The 16,528-nt window shown below is 34.7% G+C and overlaps 1 protein-coding gene across 1 annotated transcript in view; it reads right to left on the minus strand.

Moving 5' to 3' along the window:
* Nucleotides 1-16,152, minus strand: part of LOC145667775 (uncharacterized) — a 55,871-nt gene extending 39,719 nt beyond the window's left edge. Inside the window, exons 1-4 of the mRNA XM_081735214.1 lie at nucleotides 16,024-16,152; nucleotides 8,527-9,507; nucleotides 6,802-7,026; nucleotides 2,427-2,678 (exon numbers count right to left, since the gene is read on the minus strand). Coding sequence (XP_081591340.1) covers nucleotides 2,427-2,678; nucleotides 6,802-7,026; nucleotides 8,527-9,460 — 1,411 coding nt within the window. The 5' untranslated portion in view covers nucleotides 9,461-9,507; nucleotides 16,024-16,152. The remainder of the gene's footprint in view (nucleotides 1-2,426; nucleotides 2,679-6,801; nucleotides 7,027-8,526; nucleotides 9,508-16,023) is intronic.
* Nucleotides 16,153-16,528: the final 376 nt, after the last annotated feature.

The raw sequence follows: 16,528 nt of genomic DNA on the forward strand, positions 1-16,528 counted from the left end.
TACTTCTGTCCTAATTTTTGTATACAATAATTAAAACATTAAAAACATGAGGTAAGTTTACTTCCCTTAGATGGTAGCGATAAAATCGTAACTTTAGCCGATGTAACTTCCCTAAAAAAAAACCGTCACTGAATTTAACTATTAGTAAAACTGTAACTTTTTCTCTATGATTTTTAAATTGGCACATTGGACAATACAAACAATATATTTCAATATTCAAAATAGCTACTTCTATAAAAGTACACAAAACCCAATTTATTAACTTCTTCATACTAGGTTGCTTGTTTTTATTTGTAGTTTGACTTCCCGTTCAGCACCGAAATGTTTCTGGTTCGAATCCTGGTCAACTAAGTTTTGTGGTGTACAATATCGCGTTCCTGGTTTTTCTCGGGGAAATTCCGTTTTCTTCCACGTTTCATTCCAATAATTGTACCATCATCATTCACTTGCCTTAATCTTAGTCTTAAGTCTTCCTTAGTCTTAAGGGCATAACGTGGGACGTTATACTGGAAGATTTCATTTTTTAGCACCGAGGCTATATAAGACAAGGATCTACAGCTTAACGGGGAATCCAAACCATGTGAACTTCCACCGGGAATCGAGCTCTGGTTTCCTACATTGCAAGCACGTACATTAACCATGTAGCTAGGAGAAGTTTAAATGACCGTTGAATACTGTATAAAGAATTACGTTCAATTCAGTCATAGATAAACTCGTTCTAACTTTACTGGCAGGAAAACTTAGAGGTTGTATACCCGAGTTTTATTGGTGACTAGACGAAGTTTGTGTTATGTATACTACAGACACACTTCATTCAGACACACAAAAAAGTTTTTACGTTACTACGAAACAACATTAGTTTCAGTGTGCTATTCAATGCCCACTCACTGTAGCAGATAATCCGTATTTAATTCTCTAAATTTCTAGATTCTGTAATGTAAAACACGTATTGTATCTCTCCATAAATCAGTAGGGGAGCTTGTTCCAGTGCCGGACAGTACTAAGGCCTGTGACAAACATCTTGGCATTTCAGCTAAACGAATAAAACGCAAGCTCTGGCGTGACGTTGCCAAGTGGTAAAGCGGTGTGGCTATGGGTAAGCAGACAAACTACAGCGCCATCAGGTGACAGGGAATAGACGTGGATGTGTGCAAAATAAACGTGGCAATGTCGCTGGCCTCTCATTAGCTAGCAGCATTTAAAGGGAACTTGGAGCGCCGCCTTCAAATGCCAAGATGTTTGTCACGCCGTTTAGTTTTAGCATTCCGGGGTTAGAGAGCAGTAGCTGTTCTACATGCGTCTGTAGCATTTATCAACAGCCGTAAGTGTTTGGCGCCACGTGTCTGTCGTGTGCTCCAGTCTCAAGTAAATCGCTGAAAATTGATCCTCCTTGCTGTCTTGCATTATGCATATAACTTTTACAGAAGATTTTCGCCCTCCTCATGTAAGTGAAGTAAATTTATCTGACTTTCATAATGATTTTTAATACTTAAAGAAGCGTACAATGTGGAAGCACTAACTAAAATTTCCTTAGTCTTTAGTTGGTAATATTTTTTTTTTCAAATAGATCGTGTGATCCCAGTATCGGACAGAGAAATCATCTAAATAGTCTCAGTTGAGAAGATAATTAGGGTGGAATTTATTTCTAGGGACTTGTTGATTGAGCACAGTGCTGCAGTTGTCGAGAATGATCACTTCTACAATGAACATATTGATTATTTCATTTGTGAAAATTGTAAGCAGTGAGAGTACTGAGATGAAGCACTTAATTTGAAATATGTTTTGGCTTTAATTTCCTATACTATTGTTACTGTAGTCTTAGTTTTATTATTATTGTAGAAGTTTAAAAATAGGTTGCTTGTAGCAACGGTTGTAACAGTAGCTAGTCATTTTTGTGTAAAATTTAGTAGGGAGAGAAGCATTGTTGCTGTGAAAGCACTATTTTGTTTTGCTTTCTTCATTGTTTACTCATTTTCTATACTTTTAATCTAAAAGTACTAATATAGCTCATCCTATCAGCTAATATTGTAAGAATTGGATACTGCAATACTATTAACATAGCAAATAAATTGTATTTGACAACTACAACATAATATTTGCTTGCATATTCACAACTACTCCTCGGGTTGATATTTATACTAATCTATCCGGTACTGGGAACACTTTTTGGCCAACGCCATTTTGATCATTTTAGAAAATCAAAAAATTTGGTGTTCAAATCTTATAATAAAATGTTTTCGTTATACTATATTATTATCAATGTTGTGATTATTTTCAGTGTGTTTTCTTGTATCGATTTGTTGATTCTTTTTTTAAGTAATTGGAAAAAATGCTTAGGCGTCTGGTACTGGGGCAAGCTTCCCTATACGGTTACTTGAATTTAATAGATATGCAAACAAACCATAAGTTGAAATAAAACATCTTACCAATACACATTCTAGGCCCCTCTCCAAAAGGCAGGTAAGTAAAAGGATGTCGACTCCTCTTATTTTCCTCATTAAATCTTTCAGGATCAAACTTCTCAGGATCAGGAAAATATTTAGGATCCATGTGAATTCCGTAAATGGGAATTTCAACTTGTTGATTTTTTGATAAAGTCACTTCAGTGAATGGAATGGTGTAGGGCTTCGTGCACACTCGATCTGTGGCTGGTACTGGTGGATACTTGCGAAGAGTTTCTACATATAGGAAGAAATAGAAGAAATTCAAGGAACTTTATCCTAAAGTATCTACATTTATTTAATAAATGATTTATAAAAGTATTTTAAATACAATGAATAAAGCAATTTTTACAGAGACTATGAGACATTTATATAACATGGATATTGAAAGTATCATATCATCATTGACAGTGTGAGAACCCCAGTCAGGTTTGCTGGTCCCTAGATTCGAACCAAAGACTCGGTGCTTATGAGACACATACTGTGAATATCGTATATTATCATTATATATTAATGCTCGTAATGCTCGTATTAATGGTATTAACATTTTTATATTAATGCTCTAAAAATGTATTCATATTTTTTAAAGTGTGCGATACACGTTTTATTAAAATCTCATATCTACTAAGGTAAAACTTTCTATAGAGATGCTGTCTTTAACTATTTTTGGTTGGATATATTTTTTCAGGAGAATTTTTCTTTTGACAGACTTTGAGCACTCAAAGTATTAGCGCATTACATCACTGAAATATCGAAACTTTAGAAATTATCACAAACTCAGAATTGCTAATATGTAGATATTGAGCTTTTTTTTAACGCTTCCCAAGTTTACGAAGACATCAGCATACTTTTATTAGAATTGGAAAACTCAATATGAAAAATAAAGAAAGATAAGGGAAAACCCAAATAAGTATAGATGTAATATAGGGACTTAAGTACATATATTGTCTGATTAGCAATCACATTATTTCTGAGGTTTCTTCTCGAAAGCAGACGTTATAACTATTTGCCTTACGAGTACTGTAATAAGCAGGTAGAACATTGGTAAGAAGCAACAAATTGTTCTTTTCCTTTATGGTTCAAAATGGTAAAAACTTGGATCTTAAGGAGATATAAATAAAAGATCAATTGAAACTTACAATAAGAACATCACATCTAGAACAAATGATAAAATTATGGTTTCGTTATAGCGATATTTGTTTTCATCACTTAGTTAATATTAACCTTATATCAGGTACTCAGAATTTTTACAATTCAAAAAACGAAATTCTTGATAATATTATACTTTAAAGTATGTATGGTCCATAAATTTGATTATTTAGTTACTATTGTTTTAAATTATTATGTGTTCCGTAGAACAGCCGTACAGTCCCTGATTAAGTATTCTGAGAAGATTTTGTAAACCATGCTGTAAACCTTATGAAACTCTCTGGACACTACAGTATACGATTTAAATTCAACAAACCACAGTGCATTTTTTAACCTCTCCAAAATCTGGTGCTACTTTAGAACACCCTGTATGATCCACTAATTAACTTTAAAATCTGTTATCAAAGATACACTCATTTTTTAAAATCCTATATGGCATACTGTAGAGAACTTTTCTTGACAAGCAACAAGATCAATTTCTACGTATTTATTGTAACAAAATGGCGTATCGGTTTTTATCTATGTATACAGCATCAGTTTGTAAATCTACAAATTGTATTCTTAATGTAATATCAACACCACCTATACGACTGTCTCAGCCAAACTAAATCCTTAGCTACCTGTTTTGTTATTTGTGCAGCAAGTTTTAGTATTTCTATATTATGTTCTGTTGTTTTTCACAGTACGTTTTGGAATTTCTGCAACACTGCAAGATTTAATAAACTGAGACAATTACGTTTATATTATTGGCGCTATGTTAAGAATGTCGTTCTCAGAGGTCGAAATGTATTGTAATATCCTATTGGCTTATCATTTTTGTTGCTTTTACAATACGTTTCGGTAATTTGAGAATATCTTAGTATTTGGCATAATTGAGCCAATCATATTAGTTTATATTGGCTCAATACCAATATTAACTACAGTTTTTCAGAATGTAGAACAAGTTGGGAATATTAGATTAAAGGTTGTTGTTACTTTAACAGTACGTTTCGGTAATTTTAGAATACTCTCAAATTTAGAGTAGCTAAGACAGAGAATTGTTGGGGTGTATTAACATGACGTTTTGACAATATGGAACGTCTATTGTAAATATTAGCTTACAGTTTTTTACTTTTATCATACGTTTTGGTATTTTTGCAATAACTTAGTTAGAGTAGGTGATACTATCAAATGGATATTATATGCAGCCTTTTAGCCGTGTCGCTTTAGTAGTTATAACCTCTGACGAGTTCAATAGTATTCTTAGACAATAAAACTTAATTAGAAGTGTGAGAAAGTTGTGGACAATTGTCGCACAGATTTCTATCGTTAAAATTATTACACTTAAAAGACGGAAGAGAGACAATGCTGCACAGTGTCTATCGTAAGATTCTTCCGTGTTGCTACAAAACTGGCATATATTCTGCAGGAACCACAGATTAACGTCCTACAGAACGTGATATTGATAATCAATATTTAATAACATTATACATGAAGATACAGTTATTAATTTATGTCCCTACACATTTTGGAGAAAAATGTGACATAGAATTATCTCTTCCATATTTATCAATTCTATTTGATTGTTTCGTATCGCATTGTTACAAAACAGAAATGATAATAAGTGTTTTATAGATGTTGTAGCATATAAGAGTAGTCATAGCTAGTTAATATGGGTGTATGCAATTCATTAATAGTAACTGGAAGCTATGCTAGTTGAAGAACAATTACGTTTGTTAGTAGATGCTGTAAAGATGGTGTTGTCAGTTATAAGTTATAATAAGAGGCAGATAGGATATACAAAAGATGGGGCGTTAAAGTAGCCCTATGTCCAAACTTCAGCAGGTGATTCTTTTAAGAACAGGCAACGAAAACGTCCATATCAATATATATATGATATTTCACCATTCCGGATATATATATATATATATATATATATATATATATATATATATATATATATATATATATATATATATATATATATATAGTGTATTCGAGAGTATGTTTTCTAGACGGGCACAACACTCATCGTTGAGGAAATTTGTCGGAAATTTTCGTTTGGTGTCATCTCAGAGCTCTTGTCTATCTGTCGCTGTCAGGATATTAACGATATGAAGAAACCCATCGTTTGAGGGTGCAACATCAATCGAACAAGAGCTCCCTCATAGTTATATGGTGAGCACATACGAGACTTGAACGGCACTGTAAACCCGGGTTCGATTCCTGGTAGAATTTCATGTAATATGGTTTAAATTGTAGATTCACGTCTCATATTGCCTTGGTGCTGAAAGAGCCAATAAACTAATAAATTCAAGTCAATCCGACAACAGCAGGTATTTTTGAACCTATGCGTGCATCTATTTTCGTCATGTTCGTGTTTGTCTCTGTACAGGTTGTAGTCATTTTGAACACTACCTCTGACAACATTATGACCAGTGTGAAACCATACCTCTGTCTCCTTCCAAGAGGCGTATGTCATTTAAGGTTCCATTAATTAACCATGTCGGTCCCAGTGTCCCCACAGGGTAATAAAGCATGACGAAATTATTATTACTTTACAACTTTAAAATCAGACTGGCAACATTGAAAACTGTTTATAGGGGATGATCATAGATGGAAAATACTGGCAACATCGAAAACTGTTTATAGGGTATGATCATAGATGGATCATCCCCTGTAAACAGTTTTCAATGTTGCTAGTCTGATTTTAAAGTTGTAAAGTAATAATAATTTCGTCTAATTTTATTTCCCCTGTGGGGGACGCCGGGACCGACAGGTTAAATTGTTGTTGCTAATGCACGTTGTTACTGTTTCACCCTATCCCCTCACAACGCCTTCGATATGACATAACTGTTTCTATCACATCAATACGTCTCACAAGGTCATATTTGGACTGTTCACATCTATTTCCATACCTGATGGTGCATGTCGTGTCTTTTAGTTCACCTTGTATATCTTTCAAATACTGCCGTATCACTTTATATTGATATATACTTCTCTGTTGTCTATCCTCAGAAAGATCATCTGCTGAACCTGAGAGCTGCCTGACCATTCCATCCTATTAAAAGAAAGTAATTGTTAGTATAGAAAATATATATAAATAACTAAATAAATAAAAAGGTACGAACGAGGTTCGATTTTGGGTTAGGTTAATTTCAAGATTGTTTATTCTTTTTCGTATATCAGGCTTACGTATTCTATATTGAAACTGCAAGATTGGCAATCATACCTGAAATAACCTTATTTAAATACTCCATTTCTTGCATAACTCCTTGGTATGTAAGTTTCCCGTCTGTCTTTGCAAGAACTCTATCGATGTCTTGTTGCAAGCGCTTCTGAATATCTGGATTTAGAGCTAACTCATACAATGCAAAATTTAAAGCAGTCGATGAGGTTTCGAAACCACCAACAAAGAAGACAAATGCTTGGGCTGTTAAATCGTCATGAGAAAATTCTGAAACAATAAAAAAACATTAAAATAATAATACATAATAATTGATATAGATCTTTGAAACGCTAGAACAAAGAGTCTTAAGCTATGACTATGTCACCTAGTTCTTCCGTTTCGTAATGGAAAATCAATGATTTCCGGAGCAACATCACTTCTAAGTAATAGGTACAATACCATTAAATGGTAGTCAATTTGTAAATGGCGTTCCACAAGTAAAACTTTCCCCTACAACATTTGTTTGGCGGGTATAAATAGCCTCGCTACTGAAATCCCCATTAAACTTTAACCAATCTATTGACTAAAGAAGTTTTGTTTTTTATAACTTTTCCAATAACATATCAAAATACATTCTTCACTGTTTAAAATTTTCATGCGACTCTTAAGGTTCCACAATATAGAGTCACATTTTCCTACCTTACTTTTTCCTTCATTCTTTTGTCTCCATTCGCGACTTCCAGTGAGAACTGAGACAGAATCTACTCTTTCAGTTCTGACATAGCCTTCAATGGTTGCGAACGAGGCGGAATGATTCAGAACTTTCGTGACGAGACTCGAGACGAAACATAGGTCTTCCAGTAGAAACATATACGTATTTTGAAACAACAGAGTCTCAATCCTTATCATTTGTGCAATCCCTACGCCCTTCATACTGAAAATACGCAGAGATGGAACGCTCTACTTGATTATAAACTCAGCGTTTTTTTTATTGGCACTATTTACGCAGACAGGATACATACGCAATGGCATATACTCAACTAAGACGAGGCTTCGCGATGGAATGTTGACACCCGCAACATCCGAAGATTAGGAATAGAAACAATGTCACTGAAACGTGTAAAGAAGCTGTGACAAACCTGTTTAGAATTGAGAGCTAGTATGAAATCATTGACGGTCTATTAATCTGTTCACTAGCCTGCTAGATGGAATCATTGACAACAATGATCGGTAGAAGTATGACACAGACAATCACGGGCTACCGCTCACGACTTGCCAGCCGACCGCCCATCGGATTGATCACATCTGTTCTAGAGCATTAGTTGGCCACACAGTACTTTCGTCTCAGAGGAAAATCATCCATTACATCCCGAAATTCTCTTGGAGGTCTTCAATATTTTATGGAATTAAAGACGTTTCACTCTCGGTTTAACATTGATTGAACATAGTTCCCTCACGGAAGTTGGAAACACGGGTAAATCAAATTTACGTCTCAAAGTAGATGTACGGTAATATAATAAAAGGTATAGACTAAATGTTATTCTTTGCGGACACATTGCAACAGTTTCCATTAGTATTACGTACTTCAGTTCTTACAACAGAACAATTGCAGGTTAGGTTTATTATTTCGCTTTGCATACGCCCTTTGACTGTACTGATAGGGAGTGTTTCTCCCGAGGAATGTACCATTTTTGGAACTTCAGAGAGAGTATAGTCAACGTACCGACAAGAGTACAAAAATTAAACATAGAACTAGATAAATGTAAAAAGGTATTGATAACTACTCACCTATATTTATATCTTCACCTGCGATGTGTCCATTCTGTACCTCTGGTTCATCATCTTCATCATAATCTACTTTTCCTTGATTTTTTAATTTAATCAGCTGGTCAATAAAATCATTTCTTACTATATTATTGGTCTCACGGTAATTCATTGTGTCTCTCACTAAACTTCTAAAGAAGTTATTTATTTTTTCCTGAGTGAATGCCAGTTTAAATTTTCTGGGAAAGGCTATCATCACCACAATCTTCAAGGAATCCAATAAACTCACTGGTTTTGTGACTTCTCTACCCATTACTCTAAATTCAGAATCAGGGTGTTTGATACTATTTTCTTTGAATCCAAAAGCACAGGAGGCAATAACATCTGTTGTATATCTCGCCATTAGATCTCTTACTTCTATTGGTTCACCATTTGCTGCGGGGTCTTCCAAATACTTCTTTAGCTCCTGACCGCATTCAATAACGAACTGAAACATCTTTTTCATTTTACCGGAGGTAAATGTTGGCGTCAATTTAATTCGCATATTCCTCCAGCGAAGACCTTGAAGAGCAAACAAATGCTTAGCTTGTATAGGGTCTACTTCCTCATTCACAAATGTATCATGATTTTGGAAATGGCTGAAATCCTTAACCATTATTGTCTTGATTAATTCAGAATCACGCAACAACAGCAATGGCCTTTGAAGCAAAAATACACCTCCAAATTTGTGTCCATCTAATTCGTTGTATAGATCTCGGAAGAGTTGTCCAAGATTTACACGTCGAAGTGTAAGGTCTCTAATGTTGCCAAACAGTAGTGAAGGCTCTACATATGGTACGCCTTTCTTCTTCCAGAAGGTATACTTGTGAGCAAGATACATGTATAAAATCCCTATGCCGGCCATCAGCAGTCCTATGAAGTGTGGCAACAAATCCAAAAGATACGATGAGAAACCCATTTTGCTTGGGTATTGCGTATTGTGTAATTCTGTCCTTCCAAATTGATCTGTTAAGAAAAGAAGACAGAACATGACCAATGTGAACATCAAATGATCTATTGATTTATTTATAGCCCCTACTTGGATAAGGACACCGAAAGTAAGTTGAAAACTTATGTAATATAGGTTCTGAATTTCTAAAAAAAAAAAGAAAAAGAAAAAAAATCCGACTTTTAATTAGGTTCAAAATTATCAAAATACATAAATACTCACATTTCCAACTAAATGATAATTTCAATATCATAGTTTTAACATATACCAGTTGCAAGCACCCGTCATTGCCGGGTCTTAATTCAGAACCTTAATAAAAGGATTAAGCACCTGTTGTTCCTTGGCATAATTGAAAACCTAGATAAAAAGAGCGAAGAATGTCCTTAAAGAGAACTACTACTGTTTAATTGCCGGGACATTTATCCTATGATGTTATGTGAGCCTGAACAACACAAGGCTAATGTGGGTTGCATACACAAATTGAACAAACGTCTTCGTGCGCGATTAGATTTCTTGAAGATAACTCTGTATAGCTAATCTGGTAGTTCCTTTATATGCAAAAAAAAAAAAAAAAAAAACTGATGATAGAAAAATAAATTGACACACACACAGACACATTATGTTATATATCAGTGTAGTTATCTTACGCAAAATATTAAGCAATACAATTGAATGTGTGGATTTGCTCAGGCAACGCTTTTGTAATGCATTTCATTAATAAATGTGGAAACAACGAAATCCTCTGTTTGTCCCTTATAGTACAGATATTTTTTCTTTAGTATTATCCAGAAATTTGGATAATTAATGATTATTGTATAAAACATAATACCTAGTATTTTTGTTTAAGTGTTTTCTGTAATGATATATTAATTGAAATCCTTATTGAATGCTGCAATTCAGCAATAGAGTTTTCTTTAAGAATAAATCCAATTATAGATTGAACTCCAATTTTTAATCTCAATAGGACAAGTAATTCCCCAGAGAACAAAATTTCAGAACAACAATGAAGCTTTAAAGTAAAATCTACTTATACCTTTACCATATTTTTAATTCGTAGTTAACACGGTTTCTAGTAATTATAGGTGTACAAGTTTCATTTAAATATAGTAAGATCAGTTATTAGACGAGATTTCAGCAGTTAACATAACTTTCTGAAATTCGTTGTGTAGCAAATTACTGTTCAAACATCTAATGATTGATCATTATTAGTATTTCTTGACGTTTCAAAATCAATCATTTGTAGTTTAACAACAACATAAAATAAAAACTATTCCTAGATTAAATATTTCAGTGTGTTAACAGCGGTGGGAAAATGAGATTTTTGACAGAAATTCTTTGTAGATTTACCAGTAAATTACTGTAAATTGTTTACTTGACATTTATAAACCTGCAGTTATAGTTGATAAAATTTCTATTGTTAGAATTGTTTTCTTTAAGGACAAATATGGTAGGTATCAATAAAACACTGTTTTCCATCCAGAGAGTAATTTATTTTATTAATAACCATAATAGAAGACATTTTGCACTTAAATCATGGGGACATAAATGTTATTTTGTAAATTATTATAGTTGATTGGGTAAAATGAATGAATGGGACTAAAGCTGAAAGTATTGGGCGCTCTTCCTAAGGCTAAGGCATAACATTTTAATTTGATATCAAAAACTTTATACGTGGTCTCACGGTTATTTCATGTTATCTTCGACCAACGATAGGAGATAAGAAAGTAAGGTGATCATGAAAGAAAAAAAAAATCGAATTCGAGATTTCTACGGATTTACACGTTTCATGCCGAAAAAATCATTTTTAGATGCATGTCCATCTGCTTATCATGTTTAAAAACCCAGATTGCCTTTTAGACACGTAAAGCTGGATAGTCGACAATCTACTGTATATATATTTATGGGGTGAGACGAGACGAGAACTTTTCGAAACTAGACGAAAAGAAACTTGTTCAGAATCAAGACGAGATGAGAAAAAACCCTTCAAAAATCGAAACAAGATGAGAAGAGAAAACTTAATTTCTCGTCCCGTGGACAACACTACTCCTCACCCTCACTCGCCCTCGTCCTGAAAATTATTGCTGCCATACCCTCACTCGCCATTGGTCTCAAATTGCATTATCGCATTCGCCCTAACTCACCTTATCCTATTTTTTTTTAAAGTAAAGCAGAGTGAAGGTGACCGCTGCCCTAATGAGACCAAAATCATTAAAGATATCCAAATTTGGTCCAAACTGTTGTGTTGACTACATTACTACTGTGGTGGTGCATATCCCAAATAACATACCGATAGTATCGACTACTATGGTCATCACCTTACATATTTCGAACAATTAGAAGCAAAGTTACAAGAAACTGAGAATTCACTTTCTTGAAAGGACATCATTTCAAAAAAGTGCTTAGATTAGTACCACATCCTATTACATAGATACGAAGAAATGGTAAAAATTGTTATAGATTTTTTTTTTTGGGGGGGGGGAACTTATTAAGACAATTGGTGATTTACTTTGCCTCCATAGCATTGCAACAATGCTTTTGGAAAGTTCAATTCCAACAAGTTCTCACATCACAATTAATTTCATAGCTTTAAATTCAAAGTCTTGCAAATTTTACTAGTATGTACCACATCTCCAAAATGGTTTTGAGATATTACATTACTGTAAACAGCATTATTATCTTTACATCTAATGAAAACCATTTATTTTAATGTTAGGATAAGGTATTTTCCTAAGCACTTTTTTTTTTTTTTTTTTTTTTTAATAAAAGCCTTTCAAAAATTTTCTATCTTTCGTAAGTTGGTTCCTATTCACTCGAAATTCGCCATATCATGATCATAATAGTAGATCCTAAGTTAATCTACTTTGGAAGTGTTTTGCTTTGTGCATCTCATTACTGTTGTAGGGACATCCAAAATTTGGTTGTTCCTGATACAGTTGCATCCTAAGCTTGCAACGCTGAATAATAAGTATGATATTGTAAATTTTCGTTTGACGCTTAGATTTGAAATCTGTATAAATTTGAAGTAATGCCTTAAAAAAATTAAAGAAATTGATCTTGAATTAGTAGGAGCATTTTTAACAATTACGTACTGTAGAGTATGTAAAAAAAAAAAAAGTCTCCTACTCAAAATTTGCACGGTACAAAATTTTAGCTTTTTTATTTAATAGTATAAAAATTATAAGGAATTATGAAGATAAAGTTCAGAATGTACAAAATAATAACTGTACATAACATATTTTTATACATCAGGGGCACACCCACGAGTGGATCCACCGATCGGGTCCCCATGAATCTTCTAAACTCAACATACATTTGTGCACTTTCTTAATAAAACTATTCTCTTTAACAGGGAAATGATAGATGTAGCATGGACATTTGATTTTGTACTTTATCTAGAGCTCCTTCGAGGCTAAGTGGTTAGCGCACGCGCCTTTGGCGCGGGAGACCCGAGTTCGATTCCCGGCGGGAGCTCATGTGGTTCGGATTCCACGTTAATCAGTAGGTCCGCGTCTCATGTAGCTTCGCTGCTGAACGGGACGTTAAGCTCAAAATCAATGTACTTCATCTATATTCTTTCTCTTATAAAAACAGTCTAATTCTATCATTATTTTCTGAAAATATACGTGGAAGTATTTTACAATGACTTATCGTCGTTTTGGGTGGAGAATAATACTTAGACATAGTGGTTTACAATATTAGAACCTACCTAAGGTTTGGACTCCTCCCAACAAAAATTTCTAGTACGCGCCTGTTATACATTAATAATTATCGTAAACTGAATAATATTATATAAATAATAATAGACAATAACACTTTTTTCGGTCCAAAACTTGCAACCCCGGGCCACGCCCCATTGCTCACCGATGCCTAAATACATCGCTGGTCACCTGTAGTTGCCGAAGTAAATGTAATGCAAAGCATTAACTCCGCATATCTCATGAGCCACCGCGATCTCTCCCGAATGGCTGACACTGTTTTTTTTATTAAGAAAATAAGGAATTTTCAAGTAATTTTGCGGGAGACCCGTCTTCGATTCCCGGCGGGAGCTCATGTGGTTCGGATTCCATGTTAATCAGTAGGTCCACGTCTCATATAGCCTCGCTGCTGAACGGGACGTAAAAATCAATCAATCAAGTAATTTTGCTACTAATATTATGTTTATCCACTTGTTAATGCACCATGTACAGTCAAATGATGGTAATTTCTGCACCGAATACATTCATTGCTATTTGAGCATTTCCCAAGTAAAACATTTAGCTATAATAAATACATATAATACTGAACGAAGTGATTGAAAGATATTTCACACCAAAGTTCAAGATTTAATGATAATATTACGTTGTATAAAAGACGTACGCAGGAGAAGGGTGCCCGAAACCTCCGAAATCTAGATTTTGCTGCAAATTTAGTCTAATTTTAGAAGTAACGTTACAAATTTTAATATAATTTATCCTAATATTGAATTTCGATCCTCTCCAAAACGTTTGGACTTCTCCCGAAATAAATTCCTGCATACGTGCTTGGTTATTATCTCTCTTTAACCACAGTGTGGTGTCCTCTTGCTAAAAAATGAAATGAAATCTTTAGTTTTACGTCGCACTGTTATGCAGGTTAGGCTAAAGGAGACGGTGATGATGAGAAATGAATGAAATGGTGGAATGAAGAAAGTGGGAAGAAACGGAAGAATTCCGAGAAAACCAATGAGCACGGTTGTCCACCACAAGGTTCACACGCCGCCAGCTGGGATCGAACCAGGGACCCCAAGCACCAAAGGTGAATACTCTACCACTGAGCCCCCCCCCCCAGTCCTCTTGTTAGTATCGTATTGAAAGGCTTGATGTAGATTTTAGTAGCTACAAGTTTTACTTTAATAGGTAGCATGCTATTAAGTCTGTTATAGCTGGCCACGAATGTCATGTATATTTTATAGCCTTAAAAATATTTTTGTTGGGCAGGTTTTTCAAAAACTGCACATAAAGATTTAACATCACGCATATCATTTTCTTAACTCCACAAGATCTACTGATTTACGTCAATTTCACCTTTGGACGTTTTTTCATTACATGTTATTATTTATTATTGTAGAAGTTTATATATATATATATATATATATATATATATATATATATATATATATATATATATATAACAAGAGTGAAACGTGCAATATGTGGAACTGGCTTTTATGGTGGAGAATTCATAGTTTTAAAAGTGGAGAATCATACGGGAAGATATTTTGAAGTTTGAAAACATTAACAATTAAAAAAGTGAATAAAACGCTGTAATGGAAATTTTGTATGTATAAAATAGTCTTATATGCAGTATAAATTGTTACAGTATTCTCGTTTTAGAAGTTTCACAATATTGATCTTTAACGAGGGAAAATATTCGGAGAACATACATGTACTAATATATGGAATTTATTGAAGAACTAAATGGGAGGTATCAGAGAGTAAGAAAGCTCGTGTATAGTTTCCGAAAAAATAAGGGGAATGAATTTCTTACTTTAATGTTGGGCAGAGTACAAGTGTCTGAACACACAATGCACCGAACACTCCTAACGATAGGCCTCCGCAGCCTACGACCCATCCATGTGCCAACGTTAACACGACGATATTGGCAACTTCGACTGAAATAGGAACGTGAACATTGCCACTAGACCTTGGTGCAGTGGCAGAGAGTTGCACGGTCTGAATCCCAATATCTTTTTCATCATGTCGATGGATGGGTGCGAATCCGCCGTCTTCCAGGGAACAGCTTCTTGACACTTGTCTTGTGGGACGGAGACAAGCTGGAGGCGGCTCAATTATTCTCTGGGGAACATTCACATGAGCATCCATGGGTCCAGTGGAGCTCGTACAAGGTACCATGACGGCCGAGGCGTATCGTACACTGGTTGCAGACCACGTACACCCGTCCATGACGACCATTTTCCCAACGGCAGTGGCATTTTTCAACAAGATAATGCGCCATGTCACAAGGCCATGAGTGTGATGGAATGGTTCGAGAAACACAGTGGCAAGTTACAATTCATGTACTAAACCCCAACTCGCCGGATCTGAACCCAACCGAACACCTCTTGGATGTGATTAAGTGTGCTTCGCCCCCCCCCCATCTCCGGAATTTATGGGAATTAGGTGACCTACCAAGACCTCATTGCTTCCATGCCAAGGCGTGTCGCCGCTGTTATCCGTGCCAAAAGTGGGTATACCGACTATTAGGTAGGTTTTCATAAGGTTCTGGCTGATCAATGTACCAAGCTGAATAAAATAATGTCCATGTGGGTAAACTCAGATGCTAGTTTTCGAGGGAAAAGGCGAACTTTAATGGCACAAGAAAAAGTTACCAATATACTGTATTTTTGGCAGTCTTTTTTTTATTTTCTTGAAAAAGTGTTATTTATGTAGTGATTTAGTAAATTACACTATTAACTAACAAATTGTATCATTTTTTTACTTACCTTTTTAAGCACGTAATACTTGTGATCATAATCAACACAACTACAAGAAAATAAATAACGCAAATATTCTTACCTTTCCAACGCACCTAGGTGACTTCAGCTATGTTCTGGTATAATACACTATCAATTGTGCTAAACTTGAATAGAATATACACAGAATGCTCATCACTTTCCAAAATACAACTAGTCTCTCTTTACTTCTGAGTAGCCTATTCCTCATACAGATGACGTAAGTGCAACATAACATTTGGCGAATCATCGTGAATCATCGTGTCTGCCTATATCTGATATACTACGTGACTTGTTATCGCAATGTTAATCTTCTTATTGTCCTAAAAAGGAATACCTTGTGTGTGTATTTTTTTTTAAACAAAGAAAGCACGTTCGTGTCAACGATGAGCCCAGAGTTGCCAACCTCAAACAACAAAATTATCGAATTTTGCCTCTAAAATTATCATATAGTACCAAAAAGATCATATGTTCGTTATGTACATAATGATAGTAGAAAGAAGTATAATACTACTAATAATAGCCATAATATATAATAAATTTATCTTGTAATCTTTAGTTTCGAACTC

The sequence above is a fragment of the Thermobia domestica genome, chromosome 13, assembly GCF_964235325.1.
Source record: "Thermobia domestica chromosome 13, izTheDome1.hap1.1, whole genome shotgun sequence".
Classification (NCBI taxonomy): domain Eukaryota; kingdom Metazoa; phylum Arthropoda; class Insecta; order Zygentoma; family Lepismatidae; genus Thermobia; species Thermobia domestica.